Below are 20,921 nucleotides of genomic sequence, written 5' to 3' on the forward strand. Positions count from 1 at the left end.
ATTTTATATCAGCTTTACTTCAATTAACAAAACTGATTTTCTTTTTATAGTTTTAGCTACAGAAAGTGCTCAAATTAGTTTTGAACATGGGACACTCCTTTAGCTGTCCAAATGCTCACTGGCAAAAATTGTAGAAACTAAGCAAGAAAAATGACAAATTAATCAAACATCTACATACGCTCTTGAGATCTGGAAGAGAGCAGATTGGCCAGGCAGCTCGTCTGAGTGGGCGGAGTTGTAGATGAAGTCATCCCTCTGGGAACCAATTGGGCTCCTCCTGTCTTTTGTTTGTGCTTCCCCCCGCCAGTAGACACACCCACTTGTGGCACAGAGAAGCAGTAAGAAACACTGGGCGAAGGAAGAGAAGGGGTAGCCGTCATGGGCTGGTAGCTCAAAGACATGCAGGTGGCAGGAGGAAACATCTCAGCCACATTGGAGTATCCGTGCCCGTGCTGGGCATCCAATGGCAGGGCTGTCGTGGCAGAGCCGGTGTGGGTGATAACCGTGGATGTTGCGGTCGCACAGGTCCGTGATTGGCTGGATGAATATCTGTGTCTGAGGCAGGCTGATGGGTAATGGCTTTCCTGTGTCATGACACCCGGCATCTCAGTGGGGTGACTGCTGAACGACGTTTGCTGACTGTACGGGTCCATACCAGACGAGAGGTTCAGAGGGTGATGAAAGTCACCAATGTATTCCGAGTGACCTTTGAACTTGGGCTCTGAGATTTCGCCACTGGGGTTGAAGGTCATGTCGGGGTGGATGGTCTGGCGAGGATAACTGGGTCCGGGGAGGTTTATAGATGAGGACAGCTGGGATAAACTTTCAGCTGAGAGAGGAGGCTAAAAATGAAAATTTAAAAAAGTTAAATAATTTGACTTAGATATTCAGGAAAATGTATTGAATGTATGTGAAATCTCATGGGATAAACTGTCCGAAGCTTGGCAAACTTTTTAAACATTAAAATGTAGGAAATAAAACAAACAAATGATTATATATTAATAGATAAAAAAAATTTCAGTTAATTTTATTTTAAATATTTTTATGTTGACATGCTTTTAACCACGCTACTAATTACTATATAATATAATAATCAATTTTTTTATATTTTATTTATTTATTTAACTTCTAATTATTTTATTCTAAACATGTTATAATATAATGTAATATAATATAATATAATATAATATAATATAATAGTCTTTTTTGTTATTTAGTAATTTTATTCTAAGCATTTTAATGTTGAAATGTGTACTATGCTTATTATCATGGTAAAAATTATAATATAATTTAACATAATATAATATAATATGAAACAATATAATTATTAACGTCATGATAAAAAATGTGAAATTATTTGACTAAAGTTTTGTATAAAAGTTTTATATGATAATATAATATAATAGTATTTATTTCATTGTTATTTAGTCATTTTATTCTAAGCATTTTAATGTTGAAATGTGAACTATGGTTATAAGCATGGTAGAAATTATAATATAATATAATATAATATAATATAATATAATATGATTTAATAGTATTTATTTTATTGTTATTTAGTAATTTTATTCTAAGCATTTTAATGTTGAAATGTGAACTATGCTTATGAGCCTTGTACAAATTCAAATGTAATTTAATGTAATATAATAAAATATAATTTAATAGTATTTATTTCTATTGTTATTTAGTTGCTTTATTCTAAGCATTTTATTGTTGAAATGTGAACTATGCCTATAAGCATGGTAAAAATTCTAATATAATATAATAACATAATATAACAGTATTTATTTGTTTGTTATTTCATCATTTTATTCTAAGCATTTTAATATTAAAATGTGTACTATGCTTATAAGCATGGTAAAAATTCTAATATAATATAATATAATATAATATAATATAATATAATATAATATAATATAATATAATATAATATAATATAATATAATAATAAAATAGTATTTATTTGTATGTTATTTATTTTATTCTAAGCATTTTATTGTTGAAATGTGAACTATGCTTATAAGCATGGTAAAAATTCTAATATAATTTAACATAATATAATGTAATATAATATAATATGAAACAATATAAGCGTCAAAGAGTTGCACACATTTGACATTTAAATGTAAAAAATAAAATAATAAAGAGATCAAATTTGTATACATAGTACATAAATATTACCATCACAATAAAAATAATTTTTAATATAATAACAAATATTACTATTAATATTATTATTATCACATTGTAATATTATTATTTAATTATTAGCATCATGATTAAAAGAGTGCCACACATTTTGACATTAAAATGTAAACAAAAGAAATTAAATTTGTATGCATATGTATATAAAACAATACATTTTGATATAATAATGTTATTATTAATATTATCAAATTGAAATATTATTATTTAATATATACAATCAAGTGATTTGTAGGATGATTCTGCTGAAAAGTCCAACTCTGGAATACGAACAATGAAATACGTGGAAGCGTTTGAGTAAACAGTTATGTTTACATACATTTACACAATCATGAGTAAGTGTTGTACCTGTGTTAGCAGAGATTCTGTGTGTATCATCTGACTGGTGACGGCAGAGGAAGGAGTTGAAGGAAACGCCCCGCTAGACGAACTCTCAAAGAAGCTGCAGTCTGAATAACCCACATGCTCCGTCGGCTGCCCACGGAAACTCATGAAAATGTCTAGAAAGCCATAAGCATGAGGTTAATTCTTCACAAGTAGGTGAGAATGACTCTGAAATATCCTGAAAAATTCCCCACATGAACTGCCAATACAAAGGAGAATCGACAAATCGACAAATCGAAAGTCTCCACTACAAGCAAGCCCTCACGCAGCATGGTTTAGTCTCTCACAGTATCTAAACTATTCCTCTAGACCTGCCAAACCCACATGCAACCAATCAGAATGCCTTCTGGGAAAGGTATTTTCCACCTCGGATGATACATGCTTCATATAGCCATTCAGTACTAGACCCTAATGTTTCAAACAGTCCAACGGACGCTTCAATAAGAGTGAATTTACATTATCGTAAGACACTTACCACTGTGATGCTACTGAGCAGAATATATAAAGCTAATCTCTGACATAAGGTTCATTAAGAAGAATATAGAAGCACATCTTGACTCAAACGTTGTGTCTACGTCTGTGTTTATATTTGTGAGAAACCTGGCAGCGCCACAATGAATGAGACAGACAGCGTGTCCAGAGCCTCGTGACTGAGTCCTGCCAGCTGACCGCTGCAAACACTGCCAGGAACATGACAGTCATATGCTGGTGCACAAGTCCATTAGACTGATATTTATATGATGCAAGTCTGATGCTGATCTGAGATCTTTAAAACAGTATAGCAGATACTTATATAAAATGATATAAGTGTCAGTCTTTCCTCTATATCTCCAATAATATGTATTAGTAAGATTAGGTTAGTTTTGATAATTAAAACATGTAATACAATGCAATACAAAGATAATTGAGAGATTAACAACCAGTGTTACTTTTAAAAGTAATGCATTACAATATAAAGTTACACCCTTAAAAAAGTAACTAATTACGTTACTTAGTTACTTTGTATGGAAAGTAATGCGTTATGTTACTTTTGCATTACTTTTTAAATCTGGGCAGGGTTTGCTTGTTTGTTCTTAATATAAAAAGTTTTATTTTTGGCAAATGTAAAAGCTTTTTCACAGCAAAAGCCTTAAGCTTAGAGAAAAGTAAATTCACATCTGTACAGTAGACCGCAGAAGAAAAAATGTCAACTCTTCAGCAATAAAAAAAAAAAAAAGGAAAACAAATGTTAGATTATCTTGAGTCATTTTTGCTTATTAATGTGGATGAATTGGATCATCGAACGGTTGGCAGCAAAGGCAAGGCAAGGCAAGGCAAGTTTATTTATATAGCACATTTCATACACAATGGCAATTCAAAGTGCTGTACATAAAAGAAATTAAAATCATAATAGCATAAAAATCTTAAAAATTTAAAATAATAATCACAACAATAAAAACAGAACATTTAAGATGATTTAAAAAACACAGTAAAATGATTATACATAAAATAATGCAGTCTGTTCGGACGTAGCACAGTGCTCATTCAATAAATGCACAACTGAACAGATGAGTTTTGAGTCTGGATTTAAATGTGGGTAATGTATTAGCACATCTGACAAAGACATTGGTTAATAAAATGGGATTAATACATAAAGAATATTTGTATTATTTAACATTTAACTATTGCAGGTTTGCGTTGAATTTCACAGTTTGTATTCATTTTGAGGAATACCTTATCTGGTTTTTTTTTAGTGAGTGAGATGAATTAATGCATGTTCACATTTATTCTAGAACTAAAGTAACATTTTCACAATTTCTCTCAACATGGGGACAGGAGAGCTTTTAATCAATAGATGGGGGACAAAAGTAACTGGCGTTACTTATTTGAAAAAGTAACTCAGATATTTTCTTGTCAATTAAAAAGTAATGCGTTACTTTACTAGTTACTTGGAAAAAGTAATTTTATTACATAACCCCCAACACGGTTAACAAATAAACATTCCTCAAAAGCCTGATGATCAAATAAACCTAAGTTGCTTTAGTTCAGTAAGTGTTCATCTTGAAATATTAACCATATCAAACAAATACCAACAATATCAAAGCTATAATGTTTATGTTATAAAGAGGCCTTAGAAATGTGTCAAATATTATACAGTAGGCTGTTTAGGAAAACTGTGACATTCTCAGAACTTATAACTCACTGTTCTGTAAACACATCTGCCAAATTTGCAACTGAACTCAATCACAATGTCTGTCAAAAATGATTATTTGATTATTATGTCCATATTGTACAGCCCTACTATACATTTTCCTGTAAAGTTTAGCGTTTTCTTTACAACTACACTAGTAGTCAAAAGTTTTTATTTTATTTTTAATGTTTTCTAAAGAAGCCCGGATTTATTTGATGCAAAGTAAAGAAAAAAACAGTAAAACTTAAAATATTTTAACTATTTAAAATAACAGCTTTTCTTTGAATATATTTTAAAATGTAATTTATTCCTGTGATTAAAGCTGAATTTTCAGCATCATTACTCCAGTCTTCAGTGTCACACGATTCTTCAGAAATCATTCTGATGATATGCTGATTTGTTTTTATTATTATTATTTTTCAATATTTGAAACAGACGAATACATGTTTTTTCAGGATTTATCTGAAATAAATAAAAAATTGTAACATTATACACTATACTATTCAAAAGCTTGGAGTCAGTATATTTTTTTTCTTGGGAAAGAAATTAACAAAATTAATATTTTTTATTTAGCAAGGATGCTTTAAATTGATAAAAAGTGATAATAAAGACATTTATAATGTTACAAAAGATTTCTATTTCAGATTAAAAAAAAAACTTTCTATTCAAAGAAACCTGGGAAAATTCTGCTGAGCTGTTTTCAACATACTAATAATAATAAATGTTTTTTGAGCAGCAAATCAGAATATTAGAATGATTTCTGAAGGACCATGCCACTGGAGTAATGATGCTCAAAAATGTAGCTTTGAAATCACAGGAATAAATCGTATTTAAAAATAAATTCAAATTTTAAAATTTAAATTTAAAATATTTTTAAAAAGCAGTTATATAAAATAGTAAAAATACTCTAAAATTGTACTGTTTTTGCTGTACTTTGGATCAAATAAATGCAGGCTTGGTAAACATAGGAGACAATAAAAAAAACAATAAAAACCTTATGGTTTAAAAACCTTTGACTGGTTGTGTAAATCAGTACACAAATAGAGGGAACTGAATGAGTGAACAGCGCAGTTGTCCTAAAGTAAACTCATCCCTACAAATGACTCACTATTCAGGGCTGATCACATCCTGTCTGACTTCCACTCTTCAGTCATTGACTCTTTAGCCTTTAAATGACCCCATCACAGATGGGGAAATATCCTTAGAGGAAATCCCACCAATGCCACAAAGGGGTTAATCTCATTCATTCGTTGGGCCGGCTTCACTAAAGATTACACAAATTAACTTTTGAACTTCCCTATAGTGCAACATTTATCCAATACCACTTATAATATAAATTCATCAACAATTTATTTTTACCATTTTTAAGTTTTTGTATTTACAATTAATATTATTTTTTAATAAGTAATTAATGTTATACATGTTCATAAATATTAAAGTACTAAATATTTATTAACATTGAAATATTGAACAATGTATAGTCTATTAATGGCTATATTATATATGTTATTATATTTCTTATTAACATTCAAACTACAGATTTTTTTTTTTAAATATTATTAAATTCTATTAAGGACCATATTTAATTGTATTTATAAAATTATTATTAACATTCAAACTACAGATATACATTTATAATAATTTTTTAATGACTATATTTAATTTAAATTATATTTAAATATTTTATTAACATTCAAACTACAGAAAAAGCATTGTTCATGAATATTAAATCAATATATTAATATTGAAAATGATTAAACATTTTTATATGACTATATTAATTACTATATTTATTTTAAATTATATCTAAATGATATTTATTAATAACATTAAAACTTCAGATAAAACATTTTTAATAAATAATAATTAATACTTAAATAAAATAGTGTTATAATAATTATATTATTGACTATATTTCATTTCAATTATATTTCAATTAACAATCAAATTAGAGATAAAACCTTGTTCACAAAATATATTTTTTATATTACATGTTTTATTATTTAATTATATTAAGGACTATATTTAATTGTATATATTTAACTTTATATTAATTTTTATTTAAATTACATTTATTATTAACGTTCAAACTACAGATATAAACTTTCATAAATATGAAAAATTTAAAAGTTGTACAATAATTATGTTAATGACTATATTTAATTTTAATTATATTTAAATATTTTCTATAAAATAAAGCATTGTTCATAAATATTAAATCAATATATTAATATTGAAAATTATTAAACATTTTATATGAATTATATTAATGACAATATTTTAAATTATATCTAAATTATATTTATTAATAACATTAAAACTACAAATAAAACATTTTAAATAATAATAAATTAATGCTGAAATAAAATATTGTTATAATAATTATATTATTGACTTTATTTCATTTCAATTAACAATCAAACTACAGATAAAACATTGTTTATTAATGTTCTGTATATTTTTACATCAATTTATCTTGTTAATAACTATATTTCATTTAAATTATAAGTTGTATTTCTTTTTTGGCATTCCTCCTACAGCAAGAAATTGTGAATGCATTTTCATATCACACTTTTTTATAACCAAGTGAGTCTGAGGCTTCAGGACCAGGGTGCAGAGCAGCACACAGCATATAAAACAATTTAGTTAGAGTTATAAAGCTAAGCAATGTCAGTATAATAAAGAATACCTCACCTGGTATGTCCATCAGGTCATCCAAGTTGGGCTGTAATGGTGTCAAGCCGGGCTGGATCATGTCTGCATTACTGGTGTATGCTGAGACGACAGGAATAAAAAGGATTGTAAGGATGTGTGTGTTTAACCCTGCTCTGTTTGGAGGATTTATTATTTTAAAGTTCCTTGTTTTAGGGTGTGGTGTCCTTCCTGAATAGAACTTTATAAACCCATGTGACTAAATTCTCTTGTTAAATCAGACAAATATCCTTTAAAATTCAAAATCTAGTGACCAATTTTAAAAGCAAGTGAAGAAAATGTAAGGACCAATAGATAGTAGCACAATAAGTGTATATGTTCTCTAAATGTAAATGTCTAGCGAGTAGAAAGTCTTATTATCTAAGGGTAAAACAAGACAAACATCTGGCAAAAGATTAAAAAAAAAAAATCTGTCAATATGGTATAAAAATGTTGTTTTACTTTTAAATTAAGTAGATTTTTTAAAGCATAAATTCATTAATTTTGTTCAATTTCTCAGAAAACAAGACTGAACTATCTTTGTTTTGCATCTCAATAAATGTATCTTGATTTAAACAAGACAAACATACTAAGGAAGATTATCATTTTTTCATATCAACATTTAATGCCACAAATTCTTTCCGCTCTAAATTAAGATTTTTTTTAAGCCTTTAATTTGTGGAAGGGAGAATAAAGACTTTTTAAGATCCGCAAAAACCCTGAAAATTTGTCCATCTCTAAAATCATGTCTCATATCTTGTTAAATCACACAAATATCCTTTAAAATTCAAAATATAGTGGCCACTTCTGAAAGCAAGTAAAGAAAATGTAAGGACCAATAGAAGATATGTTCTCTAAACATTTTGCATTTTGCATCTTAATAAATGTATCTTGATTTAAGGATGTTTAGATATTTGTATTTGAAAACAAGACTGAGGAAGATCATTTTTTGCAGTGCATGCAACATTTGATGCCACACATTTATAAATTTACAACTTTCTGCTCTAATTTAAGATCTTTTTAAGCCTGTAATTTGTGGAAGGGAGAATAAAGACTTTTTAAGATCTGCAAAACCCCTGAAATAAATCCATAAAAAAGGCACAATGTGATTAATTACAAGCCATGCACCAATAACTATTGGCATCACTGATGTTAAACCTTGTACATCGCATCCTGAAGGGCAATACAAACGAATTTTCTGGGTTTGGAATGGCATGAAGGTGAGTAAATGATTTTTGGATGAACTATCCCTCTGCGGACTCACTGTTTTGGCGGTCTCCACTCCAGGGACTGGGTTTCTGGGTCATGGTGAACAGCGTGTCGGAGATGTCTGACAGGAAGCAATCCAAGTCAAACATGTGCACTTCCATTGATGCCGCCTCAGGCTCTGGATAAATCTGACTGGTCCATTTCTCCAGGCCTGTCCTGCTGATAGGACTCTGTGGAGAAGAGAAAGGAGACGCATGATTAGAGGAAAAATTCAGGTCTGGACAAGTTCATACTCAACTTTAATACTCATTGTCCGAGGTTTGATCACATCACTAACACTAAATAGTAAAACGAGACTAATATGTGACCCCTGGACCACAAAACCAGTCATAAGGATACATTTTTAATTATACTGAAAGCTGAATAAAGAAGCTTTCCATTAATGTATGGTTTGTTGGTTGAGAAACAACTGTATGAAAATAAAAGTTTGAAAATCACCTTCAAATGAAGTTCTTAGCAATGCATATTAATAATCAAAAATTAAGTTTCCATACATTTACGGTAGGAGATTTACTAAATATCTTTATTTAATATCCTAATGATTTTTGGCATATAAGAAGGATCTCTAATTTTAACCAATTATTTTTTGGCTATTCCTACAAATATACACGTGCTACTTAAGACTGGTTTCGTGGTCTAGGGTCACATGTGATGTTTTAATTAGCAAACATCACTAGCAAGCAAGCAAGCAAACGTTTATTTATATAGCACTTTTCCAAACATATTATTGCAGTTCAAAGCGCTTTACAAGTAAGAAGGAATCAAAAAACAATAGTATATAACAAGTAAAAGAAATGGAAATAAACCATTTAAAATACAAAAACTAAATTTAAAACATATACTGTATACATAATTAAAATATAAAATCTAAAGCAAAACATTGAAATGAAGAAAGACAAAACATAAAATATACCAAGATTTTATAAGATATTGCAGGAAAGCCAGACTGAAAAAATGAGTTTTTAATTTAGATTATTTGAAAGATTTTTAAAAGATTTTTAAAATCAATACAAAAACTAACAGGTAACCAGTGTAATGACTTCAGTACAGGTTTAATGTGATCTCCCTTATTGGCTTTTGTCCATATTCTAGCAGCAGTATTTTGTATTAATTGTAGTATTTTTATGCATGCATAAATGCATGCATTAATTTTTCTGTATTGCTCAGAGAGAGAAATGGTCTTACTTTTAATAAATATATGACAACAAGGTAGACAACCGCAAGCTAGAATTATTTACGTAACATCAAACTGTAGCTCAGACCGGTTCGCACAAAGGCAACTGGTTTATATTTAAAAGTCGCTAAATGTCGCAAAGGCTTATTCAAGTACAAAACAATCTGTCCAGTATAAATAAGCCATTTTCTGTCCTAAGGAAATGTATTGAAAATCCTGTTGAGAAAATAAAGAGTTTACACACACATACGGACCAAGACACAAGAAGGAATACAAGATAGAGACAGAGAATATATTTTTAAACATGAAAACACATTTGCAACCCATTATTTAAAAAAAGGTAGGGCAGGATGAAATAAATTAGCTTTTGCAAAAGGTTTGCAACAAAACAAACGTACTGTCACAGTCAAGCAAACATGCAAGGAAAATACAGAAAAAAAATAATAGTAGTGCTGGGCAGTTTTTGTGTACGTAATATATGAATAATTATATAAAATTATATAGAATTTTTATATATTTTTTTATAATTACATTGATAATTTTCTTAACATTTTGTAAATTATCAATGTAATTAATCATAAGGTGATAACTATTAGTTATTGTTTTACCCTATTCACCTGCAGTGTCTCGCCTTTAAGTAAAAAAAAAAACTAAATAAACTAAAAATTAAAACTAAAAATTAATTAAAAACTATATAGACATTAAAAAAATAATAATAATTACTAAAACTGACCATGATCCAATCAACTCCTGAATGACAATACCAAATCCCACCCTACAGTTTTTAGGTTCGAGAAGCCATTTTACATTTTGATGAAAGATTTCTTTCCTTTGAAAGGTTTGATTTCATGCTGACTTTAACACAAATTTGCAACGCAGTTGCACACACAAAACACGATTTGACATTCTACTCACAGTTTTATTGGAAAAATCCCAAGTGCATCTGTTATACCTGGAGAGCTGCTGTCTTGTTGATTTTGCCACTCTGCAAGTACTGAGGCTCGACACAGGCCGCATATTTATAGGAAGACCCACAATCAAGACAGCAGCGGTGATGATTACGTCTTTCCTGAACACTACCTACGTTCTGTTTTCCACTTTCTTTTTTTCTTATGCACAAAGGTGGCAAATTATAGTATTGGTGCTAGAAGGTGTTTGTGAGCAGAAAAGATGTGTGTGTACGTGGGCCACGGTGCTTACGTGTGAGGTCTTAACGACAGCAGTTTAACGCAAATGTGTAAAAGACAGGAACCCCCTGCCCGATCCCATTATGTTTTCATTTCTCCATCTATTTTTTTCTAGGTTTCTCCGTGTCATTGAAGGCGAGCGTCTCTTTTGTTCCTGACCCAGTTCCTGCTGTCACATTCACGTGTGGAGGACCAGAGCAAACTCACTGCCTCCTACTGGCACACTGACACACTGCATCTCAACACCTGGGCAAACCGGGACATGCCGTCCTATAGTGCTGGGCGATATGGAAAAATCATGTATCACGATATGGATTATTTTATATCACGATAACGATATATATCACGATATACCAAAATAAAGTACGTTTTCAGTTATTCTCTGAAAAGTTTGACAAAAATATCATTGCATAATTTTTTTGCAACTTTATTTTTATTCGTTATTTGAAGTGAAATTTAACTGAACTGTCATAAATGTGAAAAATACATTTTAGTGCAGCAATATAAATGTATCAAATGACAACAGATTTGGTGGAGGTAGAGCTACAGTAGCCTTCACATTTTTTATCCACATCATAGTTAAATAGTATTATCAAAATAAACTATTTTTTTTTTTTATTAAAATGCACAGCCATTTCAAGTTTCTGAGCAGAAAAGCACTCAATTATAAAAAAAAACCAAAACATTTTTCAACCTTGTAGTGCAAAGTTTGCAAACCAAAATGAAGTATCACGCCTGTTTCACACATACTCCGTCTGCAGTCCGTGTGCGTTACGTATGCGGTGCAGAGGCAGCACGGACTCGTTTTGCTTTCACACAGAACGCGTTTGCAGTCCGTTCCTGATCCGCGGGTGTTTACCACAAACACACCATTTATCCGTTATTTTAATTCCAAATACAAACGTGCTTTTTTCATCATTGGGGTACTCTTTTATCACAGTACACTAATACAATACTACTAGACATATTCACGTTTAAACTCAACGTATTATAAACAACGTAGGCTATTATTCAATGCACTTGACTTCTAGATTTGTATATTAAGTTGCTCAAGCAAGTTGCAACACATTTAAACACAGCATAGCTTCCTTTTTATATTGAAATTGGGCTATCACAAATATTTTAAATTAAAACTTACTACAGACAAGCAGTCGGCTCTCTGTGCCTTTCTTTCGTATTAAATCTTTATTAAAAAACATATTTTAAAGAACTTTCCACCTGGACAAGTGCATCTATTATGTTGCCTTGTTTATTTAAAACTGCACTATTTTAAACCTAGCCAAAAAGCCACGTGTTGACTGTGAAACACAGTAGACTGCATTTATATGCATTTATGGTACATTTCCGTGTCAATCCATGTTCATTTTTACAGCGAACAATGCGCTGTCACTTTAATACAGCGCATGCAGCACAGCAAAAACAGACTCTGTGCTGAAAGGATCGCTCCACTGCTGCAAACGCACCGCATCTGGAACGCACTGCCGGACAGCAACCGCCCTGCAGACGAAGTATGTGTGAAACAGGCGTCAGCGTCGGGCGCGGAAACAGTCTTTTGGCAGAGTTTGCACATGAGTTTCTGCTCCGTGTCGGAGCTCTTGAAGCCAAAATGCAACAAAATCACTGACGTACCCGTACGTGTCGGTAAAAGTACTTCTTGTCTGCTGCCTGCGTAGCAGTTTCAGTTTGTTGTTGCGACTCCGGGCATTCATCTTCAACCTCTTGCGTCTCCATCTTTAGGCTAAGCACTCACTAGTTAAAGCATGTCGCACTCGCAACAACGTAATGCGTCACGTCGCACAATACCGAGTTTCTTTGTGAAAAAGTTCGTTTTTATTCTTGATTCTCACTTATAGGGTAGAGTATGCATTGCACAGCAACAAGACACTATCATACATTTGTCATAGCCTATTTAATGCAATATTTTCTTTAGTAATTGATAAAATTGGGTTAGAGACGATAGAAACGATAGAAGAGAAATAGGACGATAGACACTTTTCTATCGTCCCCACGATATATATCGTCATATCGCCCAGCACTACCGTCCTACAGTATCTGTAGATATGACTTGGGTTTCTACTTCAAAGTGCATCTGTTGTATTTCTTTCACCTGTTTTTTGGTCTAGCAGGTGAAAATGGTGCATCTGATCATAGTAAAATAACAGCACACCTGTCTGGAGCACAAATGGTCATATCTCTACTGCAAATGTCCAAAAACTATGGAAGCTGTTTCCACCACTGCAAAAAGTCTACTGCAACTTTTTTCTCCCAGAATTGCTTGATACAAACTCACAATTCTGACATTTTTTCTCAGAATTGTGCGATACAAACTCACAATTGCGAGACTTTTTTTTTACTTTTTCACCCAATTCTGACATTTTCATACAAATGTTAGTTTAAGTCTTGCAATTCGGACTTTTTCATGCAAATGCAAGTTTAAATCTTGCAATTCTGACTTTTTTTCATGCTATTCTGACTTCTCAGAGTTGCGTGCTATAAACTCACAATTGTGAGAAAAATAAAGTCAGAATTGCGGGATAAAAAATTCAGAAGTTTCATCTTGCAATTTTTACTTTTTCACGCAATTCTGACATTTCCACCCAAATGCGAGTTTAAATCTTGCAATTCTGACTATTTTGTTTTACACAATTCTGACTTTTTTATGCAAAAGCAAGTTTAAATCTTGCAATTCTGCCTTTTTTTCACATAATTTTGACTTTTGCACGCAAATTTGACTTTTCTCAGAATTGCGTGATATAAACTCACAATTGCGAGAAAAATAAATTTGTAAAATTGAGATTTTTTTGTTCAGACTTTTTTTTCTCGCAACTGGACGTTTAAATCAATTTGCTAGTTTAAATCATACAATTCTGACTTTTTCAAGCAATTCTGGCTTTTTCACGCAAATGCAAGTTTATATCTTGCAATTCTGACTTTTTCATGTAATTCTGAAAAGTCAGAATTGCGTGAAAAAGTCAGAATTGCAAAATTGCAAGAATTGCTGTAAACTCACAACTGCGAGAAAAATAAGGTCAGAATTGCCAGATAAAAAATTCCGACTTTTTTTTCTCGCAACAGGACGTTTAAATCAATTTGCTAGTTTAAATCGTACAATTCTGACTTTTTCAAGCAATTCTGGCTTTTTCATATAAATGTTAGTTTAAGTCTTGCAATTCGGACTTTTTCATACAAATGCAAGTTTAAATCTTGCAATTCTGACTTTTTTTCATGCTATTCTGACTTCTCAGAGTTACGTGCTATAAACTCACAATTGTGAGAAAAATAAAGTCAGAATTGCGGGATAAAAAATTCAGAAGTTTAATCTTGCAATTTTGACTTTTTCACACAATTCTGACATTTTCATACAAATGTTAGTTTAAGTCTTGCAATTCGGACTTTTTCATACAAATGCAAGTTTAAATCTTGCAATTCTGACTTTTTTTCATGCTATTCTGACTTCTCAGAGTTGCGTGCTATAAACTCACAATTGTGAGAAAAATTAAGTCAGAATTGCGGGATAAAAAATTCAGAAGTTTAATCTTGCAATTTTGACTTCTTCACGCAATTCTGACATTTTCACCCAAATGCGAGTTTAAATCTTGCAATTCTGACTATTTTGTTTTACACAATTCTGACTTTTTTATGCAAAAGCAAGTTTAAATCTTGCAATTCTGCCTTTTTTCACATAATTTTGACTTTTGCACGCAAATTTGACTTTTCTCAGAATTGCGTGATATAAACTCACAATTGCGAGAAAAATAAAGATGTAAAATTAAGATTTTTTTTGTTTAAATCTTGCAATTCTGACTTTTTCACGCAATTCTGGCCTTTTCACGCAATTCTGACTTCTCAGAATTGCATGCTATAAACTCACAATTGCGAGAATATAAAGTCAGAATTGCAAGATAAAATTTTTTGACTTTTTTCTAGCAACTGCAAGTTTGAATCTTGCAATTCTATTTTTTTTCATGCAATCCTGGCTGTTTCACACAAATGCAAGTTTAAATCTTGCAATTCTGACTTTTTCACGCAATTCTGAAAAGTCAGAATTGCGCGAAAAAGTCAGAATTGCAAGAATTGCTGTAAACTCACAACTGCGAGAAAAATAAGGTCAGAATTGCCAGATAAATTCTGACTTTTTTTCTCACAACTGGACGTTTAAATCAATTTGCTAGTTCAAATCATACAATTCTGACTTTTTCAAGCAATTCTGGCTTTTTCACGCAAATGCGAGTTTTAATCTTGCAATTCTGACTGTTTTCACATAATTTTGACCTTTTCACGCAATTCTGACTTTTTAGGCTTTTTGCAAGAATTGCGAGAAAAATAAAGTCAGAATTGCGAGATAAAAAATTCAGATTTTTCTCACAACTGCAAGTTCAAATCTTGCAATTCTGACTTTATTTTTCTCGCAATTCTGACATTTTTTTTTTCACGCAGTTCTGACTTTTTTCTCAGAATTGTGATATAAACTGGCAATCGACAAAAGTTATAAAGCCCAGTTTTGAGGGACAAAAGACAGACTGATATATTTTCAGAATTGCGAGTTTATATCTTACAGTTCTGACTTCATTCAACTGTGTTACAAAGTCAGAATTGTGACTTCATTTCTCAGAATTGCGAGAGAAAAACTTGGACTTTATAACTTGCGATTGCGAGTTTATATCTCACAATTCTGAAAGTTACAATTGCCATTTTTTAATTTCTTATAAAACTGGGCTACCTAAAAAAAAACCTCTCTAAATCCACCAAAACAGAACATCTAAACAGCTTGGACTGGTTTAAGGTTTTTTTTTTTTTTTTTTTTTCTTAAAAGAAGTGAATCTTTCAAGTACACTACCATTCAAATATAAGTACAATTTTTGATGTGTTAGTCTCTTTTGCTCATCCAGGCTGCATTTATTTGATTAGAAATACAGTAAAAACAGTAAAACTGTTAAAATTTACAACTTAAAATAGCTATTTCCTACTTGAATATGTTGTAAAAATGTATTTTGTTCCTGTGACGCAAAGTTGAATTTTCAGCATCATTGCTGCAGTCTTAAGTGTCACAGGGTCCTTCAGAAATCATTCTAATATGCTGATTTGCTGCTCAAGAAACATTTCTGATTATTATCAATGTTGTGCTGCTTCATATTTTGGCAGAAACTGTGATACATTTTATTTTTCATGATTCTTTAATAAATAGAAAATTCAAAACAACAGCATTTATTTTAAACAGAAATCTTTTTTAGCATTATAAATGTCTTTACTGTCACTTTTGATCAATTTCATGCATCCTAGCTGAATAAAAATATGTATGAATGGCAGTGTACATTGCAAATACCACAGTACAGTACATTAATATGGTAGACACTGAATATCAAGTACCATGGTACAGTATTATCCGAAAGCATCAGCACTTTGATTTGCAAGCGAGGACTCACATTATCAATCAAATTCACATCCACAAAGCAGCACATGAATAAAATTCATTCAAAAGAGATGCTGCCGAATCACATCTTGCAGTATGTGGGTCAGATTTGATTAAACGCTGTTAAAGCCCGAATGTGCGTTTCTCTGACCGCTTCATCGAACAGAAGGGAAGATTAGCACTTTAGTCACTCAAGGCAATCAAATGACTCATTTTCTCATCCGTATGACGGACTGTGACGCAAACGAATTCGCACATTTAAGTTTACTCACGTTTTTCGTACATGGTGGATCTTTTTCATTTTTCAACCAGCTGAGAGAAGCAAAATCTGTGGGGCGACTATTAATAGACATGCACTTGAGCTGTGCAAACATGACCTGCACCTCTAACCTACTAAAGTAAATGCTACACTACACTAACTCATCAATGATTTACACTAGGCCACCATCACAGCTGCGTTTTGGCCCGTAGATATGAAAGATATCTTCAAAAATGTCCCAATAACAAGAAATCAACACGAAACAGCATGTGTACATGCTGCCTTATTTTAGTTAAACCCTCCAAAACAGGCATAATTACCCCTCACATATCTTTACACAGGATTCCCACACTTTTTAGCCAAAACAATTTATAGGTCACTCAAATCCATATAGATTCACAGAATACTTTTAATTACTAAATTAGGATTTTTTTTTAAATTAATTTATAGAGATTTCTGGACCAGCCTGCTGTTTTACGCCAGATACCAATATTTTTAGTTAATAAATTTAAGTTTACATTTAAATTTATATTTATTCGTCAACAAACATCTTGGTAACATTTTATGTATAATGGGTTATATAATGTACTTTTGCGTGAAAAAAGTCAGAATTGTAAGATTTAAAGAAAAAAAAATCAGAATGGTTTATCTCGATATTCTGACTTTATTTATCGCAATTGTAAGTTTGTATCATGCAATTCTGAGTAGTAACTAAGTTGCAGTAGCTTTTTTATTTTTTATTTAAAAACTCTTTTGCGTGAAAAAGAGTGCAATTCTGACTTTTTTCATGCTATTCTGACTTTTCTCAGAATTGTGTGATATAAACTCACAATTGCGAGAAAAATAAAGTCAGAATTGCGAGATAAAAAATGTTTTTTTTCTCACAACTGCAAGTTTAAATCTCGCAATTCAGATTTCTTTCATGCAATTCTGACTTTTTCTCTCAACTGCAAGTTCAATTCTTGCAATTCTGACTTTTTTTTTTCACACAGTTCTGACTTTTTTACACAAATGCGAGTTTAAATCATTATAAAAGTTTCACAATGCATGCTGTAATGCATGATTTAATGACATATATTTAAAAATAATTATATCCAAATTTAAAATTCATTATAATATTTGAAGGTTCCTTGTTAATCTGCAATTGTTTTTGGGTGTTTAATATGTTTTAATGCTTTAAACTTTCTAAAGGAATAAGAATACAATAAATATAAGGTTACAATTATTCATGAGATCATACAATGTATTATAAAGTGCATTATAAATATGCATTATAATGCACAATTAATGCATAAAAATATAGAATATATCCAATAATAATAATGTTTCTAAAAATAATCCATGCTTAAAAGTGGACAGGCTTTACTCTATACAAACACTAAAAATCAATATCTGGCTGGTGAAATATTTCATCAGAATGAACAATTCTCACTCTAGAAATTGTCATGACTTAAAAATTGTAGTTTTGGAAATTTTCTGATACTTGCAGGATTTCCATGACCATGGATATCTTGTCATAACATGAAAAAAAATTGGCACTTGGTTTAAGTGACTTAAGTTTTAATGGGACTATTCACCAAAAAAAAAAAAAAAAGAATATATTCTATGTTTCACAACAAATGTAAGTTGTATGTGTTTGGAACAACATGAGGTGGACTAAATGATAACAGAATTTTCTTTTTGGGTTTAAATATCTCTTTAAAGGTGAGATCTGCCACTTTTGCACCATTAGCGATTGCAAAACCAGACTACTTACTGTCATTGACTGCACTGAGTAGGCAAGTTTTTCTGTGATCTTACCTTCTGTAGCATGGACAGCAGGTCTTTGTTCTTCTGAAGCTAAAAAATACAATAAAATACATCAGATGTAGCAGTGCCATACAAACCTAATGGATGCTACAAAACAAACAGAAACTGATCTTAAAATGCTGGAAAAAATCTCTTATCTTATCTTAACAATGGTTCAGTACCTGAGAATTTTGAGGATATGGTTTTGTTCACTTTGGGGTCAGAGATTTTACTGGCCCTTCCTGTGAATATTGAACTTTGGGTTCTTGACCCAAAGTTGCTCCTGTAGTTTTGCAATAGTATCTCAACAGAGTAGGAAATATGTAGTATTGTATTACTAGCTGAGGTCTAGTACCTTCAGAAACACAACTGCATTAAATTCCATACTACAAACCAAAGATCTGGGTCATTTCAGGAAGTAATGGGTGCAGTTCAGAAATCACTTGAACTTTTCATGTTGTGTCAACCAATAAAGATGTCTGTAATCATGACAGTGATCTGATGTGCTCTGAATCCACATTTTACTGTGGGATTATTGTGGTGATAAATCAATATATGACCCAGAATGATAAATCAAACCACATTTCGCAACTCGCTTGGCCAGTTAACAAAATGAAACCAAATTGACGAAGCACTTTCTGTTGTGAAATACTTTAGAGAATATTAAGTAAATATTGTGTAAATAATAACTGTTGTGAAAATTTCTGTTTATCATGTGCTGTACTACATATATTGGAAATATATTGGTCATTTATCACTTTCTAAACAGTAGCACTGCAAATGAAGAAACCTGTATTAGTTGCCTTCTACATTATTGTTTATTATGAGAAATTTGCCATCGGGAGATCATTAATGAGAATGAATGATGAAATACTGTATACACTACATGGGATGCACTGAAATGGAAATTCTTGGCCTTTCCCCATGTATTTTGCCAATTTTTTTTCACCATTGCATGAATTAAATAGTCAAAATGTGCTTTTTACAGCTTTGTCTTGCTTTTCAAAAAAATAAAAAATAAATTGCAAAACAACAATTTAAAAATATTTACTTAACACTGAAGATTTTTTTAAATTCTAGTAGACATTATATCCTTCCAACAAAGCACAATTGAACTTAAAATTAATAAATTAGTAATATAATATTCTTTGGTCATTTTTAAGACCTCCTTCTTGAATCAGGCATGTGTTTTTAATGTACAAATAAATGCAGCCTTACTGAGCAAAGGAGAATGTTAGAATAAATGTATTAACACAGCTGTTGTAATGATTGTTATCATTATTTTTGTCTTAGATTTTATTTTATTTTACAGAACAACAGTAAAAATGCTAACATTTATAAATGTTGACTTTTATTTTGACGGAAACCCGCAAGAAGACCTCAGTACTAGTTTTGCTGACAGCAGCAGATTTATGAATGATTCTCATCACAGATTTTCCTCACGCTTTGGACTCTGAACCCTGGCTAAGGAGCTCTTGCAGCGCTGTCAGAATAAATACATTTTGTGCGTGTATTAGACAACACAACTTAATAAACCGTTCTGTAGTTTATTTACTAACAGTTTAAGGCCATTTGGTGATTTCAGTCATCATACAGTAGCCAGCAACAACCAGCCCTTTCTCTTCTCATGGAAGACATGCGATGCGATACTAAACAGTCTCTCGCTGTCGGTGCTAATAAAAACAACTTCGGAAGTAGCAGGAAAGGAGAGAGAAATAGAAGTTTCTCCACATGTGTAAAATGATAAGTAATATGAAACAATAACACAACAATAAAAAGTAATATTTAGTGCGCGCCTCTATTTGATTTATTCGGCCAAATAATTTTGGTTGCCGAACATTCGGTGCATCCCTATTTTTTTTGTATTTTGAGTCAAATAAACGCAGCTTTGGTGAGCAGAAGAAACTTCTGTCAAAAATATTAAATAATCTTACCAACCCCAAAATTCTGAATGATAGTTTACCTGTGAATGTCCAAAATGTGCTTTGGACATATAATACACAACTATATCCTATTATATTTGCTCAGTTACTCACTCTTTTCTTATAGTAAATCCTCCATTTGTGATATTCCTTTATCACCACCTCTATCCGTCTCTTCCAGTAGCTTCCCTCCAGAACAATCGCCTGTAAATAAACACATTAACACACAGCAGGTGACATCTTACGTGTGCCAATTTATTGATTCAAACTGTGTGATTATTTCAGGTAGGGCTGGGCGGTATCAAGGTTATTTTCGTAAACAAAAACTAAAACTAAGACGAAAACTATTGATCAGAAAACATTTTCGTAAACTGAAATAAAATAAAAACGTAAAAATAAATGAAAAACTAGAACGAAACGAAACGAACAACTTTTATTGAAAAACGAACTGAAATAAAATAA

At 31.4% G+C, this 20,921-nt stretch overlaps 1 protein-coding gene across 1 annotated transcript in view; it reads right to left on the reverse strand.

Moving 5' to 3' along the window:
- Positions 1–170: 170 nt before the first annotated feature.
- LOC141334912 (carbohydrate-responsive element-binding protein-like) overlaps positions 171–20,921 on the reverse strand; it is a 31,360-nt gene continuing 10,609 nt past the window's right edge. The window contains exons 4-9 of the mRNA XM_073840138.1: positions 20,574–20,663; positions 18,550–18,588; positions 8,715–8,889; positions 7,454–7,534; positions 2,554–2,705; positions 171–842 (exon numbers count right to left, since the gene is read on the reverse strand). Of these exons, the coding sequence (XP_073696239.1) occupies positions 171–842; positions 2,554–2,705; positions 7,454–7,534; positions 8,715–8,889; positions 18,550–18,588; positions 20,574–20,663 (1,209 nt within the window). The remainder of the gene's footprint in view (positions 843–2,553; positions 2,706–7,453; positions 7,535–8,714; positions 8,890–18,549; positions 18,589–20,573; positions 20,664–20,921) is intronic.

Source organism: Garra rufa, chromosome 5 (assembly GCF_049309525.1).
Source record: "Garra rufa chromosome 5, GarRuf1.0, whole genome shotgun sequence".
NCBI classification, from domain to species: domain Eukaryota; kingdom Metazoa; phylum Chordata; class Actinopteri; order Cypriniformes; family Cyprinidae; genus Garra; species Garra rufa.